The 16,195-nt window shown below is 43.2% G+C and overlaps 1 protein-coding gene across 2 annotated transcripts; it reads left to right on the forward strand.

Annotated features, from left to right (window-relative positions):
- The first annotated feature begins 252 nt into the window (after window positions 1-252).
- On the forward strand, window positions 253-13,523 carry TLR8 (toll like receptor 8). 2 transcript variants are annotated; one of them, XM_037046302.1, is made up of 3 exons: window positions 253-372; window positions 5,529-5,589; window positions 10,129-13,523. In XM_037046302.1, exon 3 carries the CDS (start codon window positions 10,135-10,137, stop codon window positions 13,255-13,257), a length of 3,123 nt encoding a protein of 1,040 aa, XP_036902197.1. In that variant the 5' UTR covers window positions 253-372; window positions 5,529-5,589; window positions 10,129-10,134; the 3' UTR covers window positions 13,258-13,523. The 2 variants fall into 2 exon arrangements, with proteins under 2 accessions (XP_036902197.1, XP_036902196.1); XM_037046301.1 differs by lacking the exon at window positions 5,529-5,589.
- The last annotated feature ends 2,672 nt before the right edge of the window (window positions 13,524-16,195 follow it).

The raw sequence follows: 16,195 nt of genomic DNA on the forward strand, positions 1-16,195 counted from the left end.
TTTGGCAAGAACCCTCCCCCACCTACACACAGAGACACAGAAACTCACAAAAATACACTGGATATGTCTGGCTCAGGCTATATTTAAATCATTTTATAAATGACTCCCCTCCCCCCCCCCGATTTCAGTTTTGAAATTTTAAAGCATGGTCAATAAATGATTTGGCAACAGTTAAGAAATCACAAGTTCCCTTCTTTGCGAATAAACTTCTGCAAACCACATGCTAGGTTTCACTGATGGTAAAGCCAACACTTTCAGGAAGTTAGTCAGTTTCTCCTCTCTGCGCGCTCCCACTGCACAGAGGGTACCACTCTGTAGGGCTGCGTGCCGGCTGTGGAATGAGAACTTACAAGGGCTGACAGCAGGAGAACGGTAAGCTACTTCTATTCCTTTAACAAAGCTTTCTGACAAAATGTGATTTCCAACCCTGAAGTATGGTTTGGTGGCCAAATAGTATGAACGAAGAAAGTGGTGAATGAGCAAATACACATTAAAGGGTTTAGTATTGAGCCCTGACCAGTGTGGCTCATTGGGTTGGGTGTCATCCCACAAAGCGAAAGGTTACGGGTTCTATTCCTGTTCAGGAAACATGCCTGGGTTGCAGCTTTGGTCCCGGTCGGGGCATGTACGAGAGGCAACTGATCAATGTTTCTCACATCAATGTTTCTGTTTCCCTCTCTTTCTCCCTCCCCTCCACTCTCTCTAAAATAAATAAATAACATTAAAAAACAGTTTAGTGTTGAAACAACTCTAAATATAGGCAAAGCGGCCTGCTATACAGAAAATTTTCAAAATCAGATGCACTGCTCTTATTTGGACAGAAAGGGAAGCCAATTTCAAGGCTTTGGGAGACCTGAAGTTTCTCCATTAGCTTCTGGGTGTGATTTCTGCAAATAAAATGAGAGCTCTGGGTGTGCCTTGTCTAAACAGCTGAGGCTGTGGATCACGGAGAAGGCAGTTGGAGTTCATTCTCTCGTACAATCACTGCTGCTCATCCTCGCATGTAATAACTCCCAAACAGTGTGGGTTCATGAGATAGGAGGCTGCCTCATGGAAATGCCAGACTTACTGAGTATCGGGTTGTGTCTGAAGGGAGAGGATGTCACTATTGGATGTTGGTTCTAAGTGTGTCTTAGTGCCACCTCCAGAACTTATTCAAGGGACATCCTGGCTGGCTAGCTCAGTTGGCTGGAGCATCATCTTGTATACCAAACAGTTGGGGGTTCCATCCCCAGTCAGGGCACATACCTAGGTGGCAGGTTTGATCCCCGGTTGGGGCATGTATGAGAGGCAACCAATCAGTGTTTCTCTCTCACATCAGTGCTTCTCATTCTCTTTCTGTCTCCTTTCTTCTTGCTTTAGCATCAATAACTATATCCTTAGGTGAAGATTAAAAATAAAAAGTAAAAAATTCTCTTAAGGGGAACATCAGTCCAATGGAATATATTTGAGTTCAACTGAGTTTTTAAATGGAGTTGAGGGATTTGTTATTTTTAAAGTATTATCCCCAATTTATGACTATTGGGCTACAAGGACATAGTAAATTTAAATGGGTAACCCATGGTTCTGGATCAGCATTAGCAACTAAAGGCTGTGTTGACTTTTCAGGTGGTTAGAGAGAGCTGCTAGCTTGTGTACATGTCTGAAATCAGTGCATTTCCAGTTCTCGTATAGGATTAACTGTTATAAACTGATCACTGCCGAAAGGCAAGGTCGGTAATCCACCCCGGCATTTGAACCCTGAAGGTTCCAGGTATGGCTATGGTATCTCTGCTGATAATCAAAACCAGATCATTGCTGCCCTCCCTGGTTGGTGTGGCTCAGTGGGTTGAACACCAGCCTGCGAACTGAAGGGTTGCTAGTTTGATTCCTGGTAGGGGCACATGCCAGGGTTGTGGGCTGGTTCCCAGCCAGGGCACATACAAGAGGCAGCAATCAATGTTTCTCTCCCTCTTTTTCTCCCTCTGTTCCCCTCTCTCTAACAAATAAATAAAATCTTAAAAGAAACAGATAATTGTTAACTAGCCTCTTGATTCTCGCTCTACCAATTGGTTCACTATTCAGGTACCTGTTGACTCAGTTTCAGCTCTGCCACCTACCATCTGAGCGACCCTGGGTAACTTAGCCTTTCTGAGCCTCAGGCTCCATGTCTATAAAATGAGGGCTTGTGAAAGCACCCTCTGACTGATTATTTTTTCTTTTTTTAAAAATATAGTTTATTGATTATACCATTACAGTTGTTCTATTCCCCCCTTCATTTTAGGAGGGCTGAACGAGAAAGTGACTTGTACTCAATGCAGTGTGTGCCTTGTGGTAAACCACTCACCAAATGCTCCCGACCATATTTCTCAAAATTCAAATAACATAACTTCTCATAGAAAATCAAGGTCCATCTGCTCATTGATTTGTGCATTTACTGTGGTAGTGGTTTCTTTCATCTCCAAAGCTGTTCATGAGTCCATGGAATTTGGGTAAAATATGGTATGTATTGTTGGATAAAATAAAATATTATTGTCAGTTTCAACTAAGGTGACAGATCCTATCTGTACAACCATTTCTTCATTCATTCACTTCCATAATATGCCAGTGGTCAACAGTCAACTACAAATGAATCAGCACCCATGAGAAATTAGAAATATATCCAGTTTGGCAAAAAATCAGTTCTGGTTGAATTCCTCATCGTGTGCAAACAACTCAGTAATTCAGTTGGGAGGAATGAATCTTCTGACCAATAGGTTCTCGCGACACTGCTGTGTCCGGGGACAGGAGCAGGACCCATCCTGCGAATGGGGGGAGATGAGCTAAGGCAAAGCATGTCTTGGTAAAGGAAACCTTGGAAAGGAGAGAAGGAAGGAAGCGTCGTTGCCAAATGCCTGCATGTAACCTAGGAAAGGGGCGTGAAAAGATAAAAAGCCCTTTACTCCAGGAAGGCAGCTTTAGGCAGCTGGCACCCCACCTTCACCTTAGAAAACCTGCAGAATTCATTTCAGCCTCACCTGGCAGGATCAGTCTTTTTGAACCCAGACTCTACCCTGCCTGCAGCCTTTACCCCCTGCCCCCTGGGGCTGGGTCCTGGGGGTGCCCCCTTGGCTCACTCTTACTCTCAGGGGTCCACAGGTGAGGCAGACTACTCTTCAAACTGCACTGGTGTTCGCTCTTCTTTTCTTAGATTTTATTTATTTATTTTTAGAGAGAGGGGAAGGAAAGGAGAAAGGGAGAGAAACATGGGAATGTCCGTTGCCTCTTGTCTGTGTCCCGACCAGGGGCTGAACTTGCAACCCAGGCACATGCCCTGACTGGGAATTGAACCAACAACCTTTTGCTTTGTAGTACGATGCCCAACCCACTGAGCCACCTCCGTCAGGGCATCTGCAGTGATGCTTTAAAATTGTGTTTTGGATGTCCATTGGGGTCTTACCCTGAGCACATACCCCTTTAAGGGTATGAGTCATTGGATTAGGGCCCACACCAAGCCAGTATGACCCATCTTAACTTGATTCCATCTTCAAGGACCCCATTTCCAAATTAGGCCATGTTCACATGTACAGAGGGTGAAACTACTTCAACATACCTTTTTTTGGGGGGGACACAATTCAACCTGTAGCACTTTTGTGTTTGGATTCTCTATTCTGCCCATCCTGGCTCTTTACATCAGCAGCTCCCAATTGATTACTGGATTTACTCTCCAGGACGTTTCTCCCGCTTGTCCCCGGGGAACCTGACCTGAGCTCCATCGTGCCATCATTGGCAACCCAGGCAGGCCAACTTCTCCTTAGGCACAGAAGGCTCAGGGCCTAGGGCCCACTTTAGGCAAAGATTTTAATGTTTTTAGAAATCAGCCAAATACTGAATATAGTCCAGTCTGTATTATATTCATTTTTCTATTGAATACCAATGGGATTATAAAATATAATTTTTACTGTGTTGTCAAAATCCTCACCCAAGGATATGTTTATTGATTTTTGAGAGAGAAGCATTGATTTGGGTGCCTCCCGTAAGCATCCTGACCAGAAATCAAACCTGCAATCTAGGTGCTATCCTGACCAGGATTGAACCCACAACACTTTGTGTATGGGGATGATGCTCCAACCAACTGAGCCACTTGGCCAGGGCAATTTTTACTGTTTTTTTTTTAATGGAGGAAGGGACCCACGGAGGCCAAAGTGACTTGGGCCCATGAGTATTCATCACAACTTGGCCTCGCTGACAACCACATTCTATTTCCCAATTCGACACATGCCAAAGAAAACTTGGGACATGCTCGTGTGTCCCCAATGAAGTGGATTTAAGTAGTGATCCACAATCCCTCATCTGGGACCCATGGGCCAGAATTGTGTCAAAGTTCAGAATTCATATTTTAACAAGATGATATGCTAGGAAACCAGAATGCTCACGCTACGCGGGTAACTGTAGAGGACAGTAGCCTTGGGTCCGTTTAGATAGCCAAAGACGTTGCGAAAAATGAAACAAAATCTGGGGCTCAGGTCTTTTAGGATTTCAGAAATGCAGAGAGGGAGTCATGAACCTGCACAAAACAGAACCTGCATGAATAAAGGAAACCGTGAAGTGCTGTCCTGGCAGCCAGAGGTCCTGATGCTGCTAACTACTGGGTCTCTGATTTTTTCTTGTGGTGACTTCCCAGGTGACTGGAGCCTGCTGTTATTGACAGGGGCACCAAAGAGCTGATCAGAAGCTCCGATGGCAAGGACAGGCTGAGTGGGTGTGATCAGCTCTTGGCTAGGGTTTGCCAGTGTCCCCCAAGATCTTTTCCGTGGTACCAGACAGGACTAAGGGCAGGCAAGTAGGGCACTCACTTCAGGTGCAAAATTTAAGAGAGGGCAGATGCCAAACATCTCAGTAATCAAGATCAATAATGTTTTAATGTTGTATTTAAAAAAAAATCAAACTGCCCAAATCGGATCGCTGGCTGGTTGCCTATTTTAGTACATTGACTTTTTTTGGAGCCAGAACTGAGCAAGGCGGGTGAAGCAAAGCCTGGTGAGTACAGGGTCAGAGTCTGTCTTTGTTTAAAATGCTGATATTTTCTCCATCGGGGATTTTAATCTTCTAAAATAGTATTTATGTTTTTTTAAAGATTTTATTTACTTATCTTTAGAGGGGAAGGGAGGAGAGAAGGAGAGAAATATCAATGTATGGTTGCCTCTTGTGTGTCCCCTGCTAGGAACTGGCCTGCAACCCAGGCATGTGCCCTGACTGGGAATCGAACCACCATCGTGTGGTTCACAGGCCCATGCTCAATCCACTGAGCTACACCAGCCAGGGCTTAACTAGTATTTATCTTGATGACTAAGTTTTGGGGTGTCTCCTCAAATTCGGTACTCATAGCACTGCGACTGTGCCCGTCTGTTTTCTCAGTGAGACACTCCAGTCTCTTGCCCAGGGTGCTGGAGTGGGATGCTCATAAGCCCGCACCTGCCAGAGGCCCCAGAGCCAGGGCGGGGCTGAGGTCTGAGTTCCAAGCTCCAGATACAGACTGTTCTTTAACCCTTCTGTTTTCTCTTCGGTAGTTGCCTGGAGGCTTGAACCAGTTCAAAAGGCTCTGGATTCAACCTTTTGGCCTTTGAGATATTAAGTCTCAGGGAGGGCACCGAGAGGAGTCTAACTTCTCACAAAGACGCTCACTCAGTCCATTCACTGTGCAGTGCCCCCTGGCATGCCGCCTGCCAGGACTGCTGCCTCCAATTCTGGAGCATTTTCAGGCGTTCGTGATGGGAATGGACTTGGCTCTGGTTGACCCTAATGCTCCTCTGCTGTGTCACCGAATAATCAACCACCTACACGCAGTGTCTTTGTCAACTTCCTCTGCGTTCTTTGTCTGCCGTGGTCTCCTCTTATGCCTTCTCTGATCTTATTAGGATCCTAGTTCTTTCCTGTCACTTTATCGGGAAACTTCAACTGTTAGGTCAAACAACAGAAGCATATTCTCTCTCTCTCTCTCTCTCTCTCTCGCTCGCTCGCTCGCTCTCTCGCTCTCTCTCTCTCTCTCTCTCGCTCTCTCTCTCGCTCTCTCTCTCTGGCTCTCCCTCTCAGGTTCTGTTTTATTTGCTTAGTTCTACTTTCTATTTTATTTGCATAATTGCCCTTTGCCCTCTACTTTTATTTGTAGAGCTGCCAGTTCTCTCTCTCTCTCTTTTGCATCATTGCTATTTCTCTAATTTATTTGCAGAGTTGCTATTTCTTGCGACAGGCTGGGTGCTTACTTCTTAATGAGAGTAAATTCTCCCTGGATCCCTTCTCACTATGAGATCTGGTTTCCTCCGAAGCCATTTTGTAGCCATAACTTCTGGCAGCCGGAGGCCTGGGCGTGGCCAAGAGGAAGAACTTGGCTGAGGAGATGCAGTTCTTGCTGGGGCCTTGAGCTCTGTGCTCTGTCTCTCCTGAGGTCCAGCTGGGTGGTACGAGTTAGGGCTCATTCCCTGAGTGAGGAGCCTTTGCTGTCCATCCCACCTTTGTGAGGCCCTGGCGTGGATGAAGAGACTTGAACAGTACGGGTTTTCTCCTCAACTTCTGTGATAGCTGCCTGTTGGCCACTTCCTATTCCTCCCACCCACATAGTTCTCTTCAAATTGAGATTATTTGGAACTTGTCGACTCAAGTTCTTACATCAGGACTCTTTCCAGAGGGTAGAGTTAGGAATTTCAAACTATTCATTCAGAACTCCGCTCCAGAATATTCTGATCACTTCCATGGCACAAGATTTACTTTAATTTTTCATTTACTAATGAGAGACAGAGAGAGAGAAAACGTCAGTTTGTTGTTCCACTTATTCATGCATTCATTGGTTGATTTTTGTATGTGCCCTGACTAAGGATGGAACCCACAACCTTGGTGTATGGGAATGAAACTCCAATCGACTGAGCTACCCAGCCAGGACCATAATATTTACTATAAATTGCCACATACTTCCTGGGAGGCCATGTTCATCCTGAAAATAGAGTGAATTTCAAAAGGCTCCCCTTCTGGTCTCTGGCGCCCCCTAGAGGTTGTTCTCAATTGTTCAGCATTGTGTGAGAGAAAATTGCATGTGAAATTAGATACTGAGACCTTAACTTGAGGCTAGTGAGAACACACAGGATAACCCTGTCCTCTGGACTTGACGGAGTGACAACCTAAAAATGTTTCATCTAACAACAGTGCTCTATTTACCATTCAAACGGCCTGCAGTCTGGCCTCACCCTGCCATCTGTTCCCCACAGACCTTTTTATAAATTAATTATTAATGATATTCATCTGTAATTAGAAATTAAAATAGGCACCTAACAAGCACTACCTTCGCCAGGCAATCAAGGTGCACATCAACATCGGAAGTCATGTTGTTAGTATGTGCCCTTAGTGTGCTGTGACTAGAATGACAATTTACCTGTGTGGACTTCCTCCCCCAAACCCATCACCCCAGACTAATCATGACAAAAGTATCAGACCAATTCCAGCTGATGGACAGTCTACATAATCACCCCCTTTCTCATCTTTATTTTTCTCCATAGTACTTCCCACCTTCTAACACACTATCTAGTAATATAAGCTCCAGATGGGCAGGTATTTTAATCTGTTCTGTTCATTGCTAGATTCCCTTCTTAAAGACAGTTCCAGATCACACCAAATGTAATGAGTAATATTCACTTCCCCCTCTCCCCGGCCACAAACTATCTTCTTTTTTAAAAAATATTTTATTTATTTATCTTCAGAGAGGAAGGGAAGGAGAGAAGGAGAGAAGTATCAATGTATGGTTGCCTCTCGTGAGTCCCCTGCTGGGAACTAGCCTGCAACCCAGGCTATCCTCCCCCCACCATTACACATCTATTGCTGTCTCTATTTTACCTCTTAAGTATCTCCTGAATCCACTTCTCTCCATTTCCATTGCCACCAACTTAGTTCAAGCTATCACCATCTTGCTCCTGAAGTCCTGTGCCCTCTTACCAGAGACCACTATAGAATCAATGAGCATGGGACCACTCTGCTTAAAACGTTCAAAGGTATGCATTGCTCTTAAGATAAAGATAAAAATCTACTCTCATCTCAATCTACCCATACTCAATCCACTGAGCTACACGGCTGGGCTTAATTAATTTTTAGAGAGAGGAAGGGAGAAAGAGAGGGAGAGAAAGATCAATTAGTGACCTCTTGCACACACTCCAACTGGAGACTAAACCTGTAACCCAGGCATATGCCCTGACTGGGAATTGAACTGGAGACTTTTTGCTTTATGGGATGACACCCAAATAACTGAGCCACACTGGTCAGGTCCCACAAAAAAATTTTAAGTGCTATCTACAATAAGGCATTGCTTCATATAAGGAAGATTTGAAAATGAGATTGTATAGCATGGGAAGGAAAAGGAATCCTCATGTATTGTTGGTGGGAATGCAGACTGGTGCAGCAACTGTGGAAAACAGTATGGAATTTCCTCAAAACATTAAAAATGGAACTGCCTTATGCCCCAGTGATTCCACTACTGGGAATATGTCCAAAGAAACACAAAACACTAATTTGAAAGAATATATGCACCCCTATGTTGATCAAAGCCTTATTTATGATAGCCAAGATATGTGAATTAAAAAGCTGTGGTACATTTACACAGTGGAATACTACTTGGGTGTAAAAACAAGAAGGAAATCTTATCCTTTGCAAACAGCATGGACAGACCTGGAGGGCATTATGCTAAGTGAAATAAGGCCGTCAGAGAAAGATAAGTACTATATGGTCTCATTTATATTGGAGCCCAATGAACAAAATAAATGAGCAAACAAAATACAGACTCATAGAAACAGAGGACAGACAGCTGGCAGAGGGGAAAGGGGTTGGGGGCTGGGTGAAAAAGGTGAAGAGATTAAAAGAAACAAACAACAAACGAATAAACCTTCATAGACACAGACAACAGTATGGTGATGGCCAGAGGGAAAGGAGGAGGGGGAGATAGGAGAGGGTACAGAGGGGATAAGCGGTGATGGAGGGAGACTTGGGTTGGGGTGGTGAATACGCAATACAATATACGGATGACGTATGATAGAATTGTACACCTGAAACCTATATCATTTTATGAACCAATGTCACCCCAATCAATTTAATTTTAAATAAAAGGACGTTGGAATCAGATTGGTCTCAGCTCTACAATGTGTCACCCTTCTGAAAGTTGCTTAAATCTCAGAGTTTGTTTCTTCACTTACAAGATACAAATAATAATAGAACCTATCTTGCTGTGTTGTTGTGAGCATTGATGTGGGTGAGAAAATGTTTGGCACAACTGATACTTTGTGGTTACTGTTAACAATAGAAGGTATCCATTTTCCTGTCCTATAAGGAGATAAGAAAAATGGATAGTACCATGGTGATGGTGGAGAAAAATTGTGGAGAAAAATGCCAATAATCAGATATGGCTGTGTAGATAAAATAGAGACAACTCTTGCCTGGAGATCATGAATAATACTATGATAGAAGCTGGATCTAAACTCTCCTTGGGACTGACCAAAGTTTCATCAAGAGTTATATTGCCCTGGCTAGGTGGCTCAGTTGGTTGGAGTACTGCCCTATACACCAGAAAAGGTGGCAGGACCAATCCCCAGTCAGGGCACATGCCTAGGTTATGGGTTTGATCCTTGGTTGGGGTGCGTGTGGGAGGCAACCAATGGTTGCTCTCTCTCTCTCTCTCTCTGCCCCTCATCTCTCTGTCTCCCTGCCCTCCCCTCTCCCCCTTTGTCTCTAAATCAATAAATATATCCTCGGGTGAAGACTAAAGAGGAAAAATACAAGTTATATTAATAGGTTGAAACTATAGCTTGTGTGCTACAGATCTATGAACCATATCATGGTCCAGCGGCAGCAGCCAGGTGGTGGGGCATCTTGATTAATGCGTCTGCAAAAGCTTCCCAGGTTTTCTCATCACCAGAATCTCACATAGCTCCATCTGCAACTTCTTTTAGCACCATGAAGCTGAACACAGTGAAAACTTAAAAGTGTTCTGAGTGTAATTCAGTGTAATGTATTTAATTTTTAAGTGAACTCCCACTTCCAGACTCACACAAAGTAAGTGAAGCACTGTTGATTTCATCATGAAATACCTGGCAGATATTGCTACTCTAATATTGTGCCTACACTTTTGATTTTCCTTAGGAAAATATGACCCTTCAGGCTTTGCTTCTGACCTGCCTTTTCCTGCTAATCCTTGATTCCTGGGAGTTCTTCACTAAAGCAGATTATTATAGAAGAAGCTATCCTTGTGATGAGAAAATCCAAGGTGTCTCTGTTATTGCAGAGTGCAACAATCGTCGACTTGAAGAAGTTCCCCAAACTGTGGGCCAAGATGTCACCGAGCTAGACTTGTCTGACAATTCAATCACACACATAACAAATGAATCATTTCAAGGGCTGCAAAATCTTACTAAACTCAATCTAAACCATAACGCCATGCTACAGCCCTACTGGGAAAGTTATTATAGAAATAAAAAAGGCATGAATATTACAGACGGGGCATTCCTCAACTTGCAAAACCTCACGGTGTTACTGCTTGAAAACAACCAATTACACAAAATACCGTCTGATTTGCCAGGGTCTTTGAGAAGACTTAGTTTAGTGGAAAACAACATAATTTCTGTAACTAAAAACAACACTTCTGGACTGAAGAATTTGGAAAATCTCAATCTGGGCTGGAACTGCTATTATGACAATGTTTGTAATAAAACTTTTGAAATAGAAAAAGGAGCGTTCGAAGAGATGACAAATTTGAAGGTGTTAATACTGTCCTTTAGTAACCTTTCCCGCGTGCCCCTCGACCTGCCAAGCTCCTTAACAGAACTTTATCTTAGCAACACGAATATCAACAATATCAGCGAAGCAGACTTCAAGAAACTAGAAAACTTAACAGTACTAGATTTAAGTGGGAACTGTCCAAGGTGCTTCAATGCCCCGTTTCCCTGTACACCTTGTGCAGGAGATGCCTCGATCTACATTCCTCCTAATGCTTTTGATAGGTTGACCAAACTCAAATACCTCAACCTCTCTAGCACTTCCCTCCGGAAGGTTCCTGCAAGCTGGTTTGACAAGATGCCTTATCTGAAGGAGCTGCACCTTGAATTCAACTATTTGGTACAAGAAATAGCCTCTGGGGAGTTTTTAACAAAACTGCCCAACTTAGAAATACTTGACTTGTCTTACAACTACGTAAAGACAGCATATCCACAACGAGTTAATCTGTCCCCAAACTTCTCTAATCTCACATCTCTCCGGGCATTGCACTTAAAAGGTTATGTGTTCCAGGAACTTGTATATGAAGACTTCCTGCCCCTGATGAACCTCTCAAATTTAATGACTATCGACTTGGGCATTAACTTCATTAAGCAAATAAATTTTAGCATTTTCCAGCATATCCCCAACGTGAAAGTCATTTATTTGTCAGCAAACAGAATATCGCCCTTGGTGGATGATATTAGGTCAAGTTCTGCAAGTCTCTCCACTGCCCGAAGTCATGTCCTTAAACGACGCTCAGCAGATGGTGAGTTTGACCCACACTCGAATTTTTATCACAGCACCCATCCTTTAATGAAGCGACAGTGTACACATTATGGCACAGCCATTGATTTAAGCTTAAACAGTATTTTCTTCATTGGGAAAAAGCAATTTGAAGCTTTTCCTAACATTTCCTGCTTAAATCTGTCTTCAAATGGCAATGGTCAAGCATTAAATGGAAGTGAATTTTCAGCTCTGCCTCATGTCAAATATTTGGATTTTACAAACAATAAACTGGACTTTGATTATGATAGTGCTTTCAATGAATTGCCTGAGTTAGAAGTTCTAGATCTCAGCTACAATGCACACTATTTCCAAATAGCAGGGGTAACACACCGTCTAGGATTTATTAAAAATTTAACGAAGCTGCAAATTTTAAATCTGAGCCACAATGACATTTATACCTTAACAGAGTACAACCTGAGTAGCGAGTCCCTGAAAGAATTAGTTTTCAGTGGAAACCGCCTTAACGTTTTGTGGAATGGTGAAGATAAGAGGTACATGTACATTTTTAAAAATCTCAAGAATCTCACACAGCTTGATTTATCCTTTAATAACCTTGTGCATATCCCAAATAAAGCATTTATTAACTTACCCAGGAGTCTCACTAAACTATACATAAATGATAATAAGTTAAATTTCTTTAACTGGACATTACTCCGGAACTTTTCTTGTCTCCAGTTGCTCGACTTAAGTAGAAACCATCTGTATTTTTTAGATGATAGCCTATCTAAGTTTGCAAAATCTCTTGAGACTCTACTACTGAGTGGAAACAAGATTTTCTACCTGCCCCCTGGCTTTCTTTCAGAAAACAGCAGTTTGGTACACCTTGATTTAAGTTTCAACCTGCTAAAAATGATCAACAGGTCCACGCTTGAAATGAAGGACAAGAACACCACATTAACCCTTTTGAAACTAGATGGAAACCCTTTTGAGTGTACCTGTGACATGGGAGATTTTCGAAGATGGCTGGATAAAAATGTGAATGTCACAATTCCTAGGCTGACAGATGTCATTTGTTCCAGTCCTGGGGATCAAAGAGGGAAGAGTATTATGACTCTAGAGCTAACCACATGTGTTTCAGATGCCACTGCGGCCATATTATGTGTCTTCACATCCTTCATCACCATTACGATTATGTTGGCTGCCCTGGCTCATCACTGGTTTTACTGGGATGTCTGGTTTATCTATCAAGTGTGTTTAGCTAAGATAAAAGGCTACCGGTCTCTTTCCACCTCCCAAACTTTCTATGATGCTTATGTTTCTTATGACACCAAAGATACCTCTGTCACCGACTGGGTGGTTAATGAGCTGCGCTTCCACCTCGAAGAGAGTGAGGACAAAAATGTGCTCCTCTGTTTAGAGGAGAGGGATTGGGACCCAGGATTAGCCATCATCGATAACCTCATGCAGAGCATCAATCAGAGCAAGAAAACAATCTTTGTTTTAACGAAAAAGTATGCGAAAAGCTGGAGCTTTAAAACAGCATTCTACTTGGCCTTGCAGAGGCTGATGGATGAAAATATGGATGTGATTGTGTTTATTTTGCTAGAGCCAGTGTTACAGCACTCTCAGTACTTGAGGCTGCGGCAGAGAATATGCAAGAGTTCCATCCTCCAATGGCCTGACAACCCCAAGGCGGAAGGCTTGTTCTGGCAAAGTCTGAAAAATGTGGTCTTGACTGAAAATGATTCACGGTATAACAATTTATATGTCGATTCCATTAAGCAATACTAGCTGATGTTAAGTCACGGTTTCCCAACATAATACAAAGGCAAAGCGATGACCCTTCTGCTTTAGTAATCTATTGCTGTACAGCACATTACCCCCAAACTTAGTGGCTTAGAATGGCACAATTGATTATCTCATAGTCTTTGTGGACCAGGAGTCCAGTATGGCTTAGCTAGGTCCTCTGTGTAGGGTCTCTCAAAGACTGCAATCTAGGCATCAGCCAGGGCCACAGGCATCTCCTGGGGTGAGGATCGCAGTCTTTCACAGACCCCAAGCTGTTGCTCTCAGCTTGTTGTCATTTTCAAGATTCCGGTTGTCAGTTTCAAGATTTGGTTCATTCTGGACTGTTGGCTAAAGGTTCATTCTGGACTGTTGCTCTCAGTTCTCACTCACAGGGACCTCTCCCACATGGCAGTCTGCTCATCAAAGAGTTTTCTGGCAAGACAGAAGTCACCATCTTTTGTAATCTGATCCAGGAAGTGATATCCCCTTCCTCTGGCCATACTCTGTTTGTTAGAAGTCAATCACAGGTCCTACCAGCTCAGTGGGAATGATCACCTCTGTCCAGGGAAAATAGTCTGTGACCCCAATGGGTAGCTGTGATGGCCTCAGCCAGAGACTGTGTCTATCAGGAGGTAGGATCCCTAAGAGCCATCTAAGCAGTGACCTACTCCACCTACTTTTCAATACTTAAGAACTCTTGAAACTCACAACTCTTTTGCTGTTTAGAGTTATCATACATCCATGGCTACACGATTGCATTGTGCTGTGGTTCCGTTAGTCTTTTAGAGTTACTTTGACAAATATTGGCTATATTTGACTTCTGAGGTTTAGATGCCATTTAAAGGCTGAAGTAGATCATTTTTAAGTGGTTTATTATTTTATTTCTTAACCATTTTTTTAGAGTTTGCAGCTGAATGAAAAGCATTGGGAGTATCTGTGCACCATTACTGTGACCCTTGAAAAATTAAAAATGCTTCCTTCTGCATGATGAGCATATGATATATATAGAGTAGGAAAACAGAGCTAGAATCTAAAAGAAATTGCCACCTATGCTGGGGTGGTTTTTTAGAACACTTAAAACATCTTTGGGCCCTGGCTGGTGTAGCTCAGTGGATTGAGCGCGGGCCTGCGAACCACAAGATCGCGGTTTGATTCCCAGTCAGGGCACATGCCTGGGTTGCAGGCCAGTTCCCAGCAGGGGACGCACGAGAGGCAACCATACATTGATATTTCTCTCCCTCTCTCCTTCCTTTCCCCTCTACAGATAAATAAATAAAATCTTAATAAAAATCTTTGGTAGAAATCAAAGGGGGAAGAGTTTTCATGAAATGTGTACATTCTAATAATTATTAACAGAAAAATTAATTCTTGCTTTACCCCCTACTAAGAATACATAAAGTCGAAATGCCTGTCTGTTGGCCCCTTTTATGTTTTTCTCCCAAATTAAACAACTGTGGCACTCCACGCCATCTCTGCCATCACCTTGGTTCCTGTGCATCTATCCATAGCATCCTCTCTACCATAGGTATGAGTCCTGGAGAGACATCTTATGAAATTTTCCTGAGAATAGCTGGAAATTTTCCAGGCTTATGAAAACAAAGTCCCTTTGGAATGAAAAGAAGAAACAATCTTCAACGTACCTTCCTTCCATAAGTACATACATTCCTGAAGTCCTCTCTATCAGCTCCCTTTGCTCCTCTGCTTTCCTCTTGCAGCTGTTGAAGATTTGCCAAATCCCTGTTTGGCACTGGTTTCTGTCTGTTGGCCCCTGTTAAAAAAAATGATGATAACCCCTCCCCCAAACTATAGGTATTAGAATGCCTAGTTACGGCCATGGCAAAGGAACTGGGTGACTCTGGGCAAGTCATTGCCCCTATCTGAGCATACTTCCCCATTTGGAGAATGCACTAAATGATCTCCAAGGTATTTTCAAATATTACAACTGTATTAGTTTCCTAGGGTTGCCATGAGAAAGTACCACACACTCAGTGGCTTAAAACAACAGAGGTGTAATGTCCGGAGGCTGGAAGTCCAAAATTACAGTGTCTGCAGCGCTCCTAGCCCTTGGAAGCCCATAGGGAGGACCCTTCCTTGCCTCTCCTGATTTCCGGTGTTCGCTGGCAATCCTGGGTGCGGGCCTGTAGCTGCATCACTGCGACATCTGCCTTCATTTTCACATGGTTGTCTTCCCTCTGTGTCTCTCTCTTCTTCTTGTAAGGACACCAGTCATATTGGATTCAGGGTCCACCCAACTCCAGTCTGACTTCATCTTAATTATGTACATCCAAAACGGCCTTATTTGCAAATGAGATTACACCAGGAGGTTAGAACTTCAACATAAGATTTGGTGGAAGGGGGCAAGGGTAGCATGCAGTTCAACCCATAACAACCACCATGGCTTTTCTTTAGAAATTACTCAGAATTCCATGAAACTTGAAAATGCCCTTGGGAATGGGAAAGTCATTTATGATTATTGTACAAATAAAGGCAATTTCCCTCTCAGCTATGAATAAAGCTGTTATAGTCATGTGGCCAGGTTCCCACTGTCATTATCCTTGAACCGAAAGCCATAATAATATCCATCATTTCCAGTGAGCACAGAAGAAGATCACACAATTGTGTTCTCTTCCCTTCCGCCCTTGAGTGTTTTCAGGGAACGGGGGAATTGGGAAAGCCCTGTGTGTAGGCAATCACGCTGCTGTTTTGCAGGGACAAGGCAAGGGGTCGCTGTGTTTTGAAGCTGAAGGGGACATCCCAGGACTTCCTGTGCCAAGGACCCCAAAATGGAAAGTGATCTTTATAAATGCCCCTCCAGTGTGCAAAGGGAGGAGACTCGATGTACAATTCTTCAGATGACATAAAAACAAAACCCCACTTATGATGGTAGAATATTGCCATGGGGACGCTGTTGATGATCAGAGCCTTGTTTTCTGGTGAAAAA

This window comes from Sturnira hondurensis, unplaced genomic scaffold (genome assembly GCF_014824575.4).
Source record: "Sturnira hondurensis isolate 20B ecotype Veracruz unplaced genomic scaffold, ASM1482457v3 Scaffold0005220, whole genome shotgun sequence".
NCBI lineage: Eukaryota > Metazoa > Chordata > Mammalia > Chiroptera > Phyllostomidae > Sturnira > Sturnira hondurensis.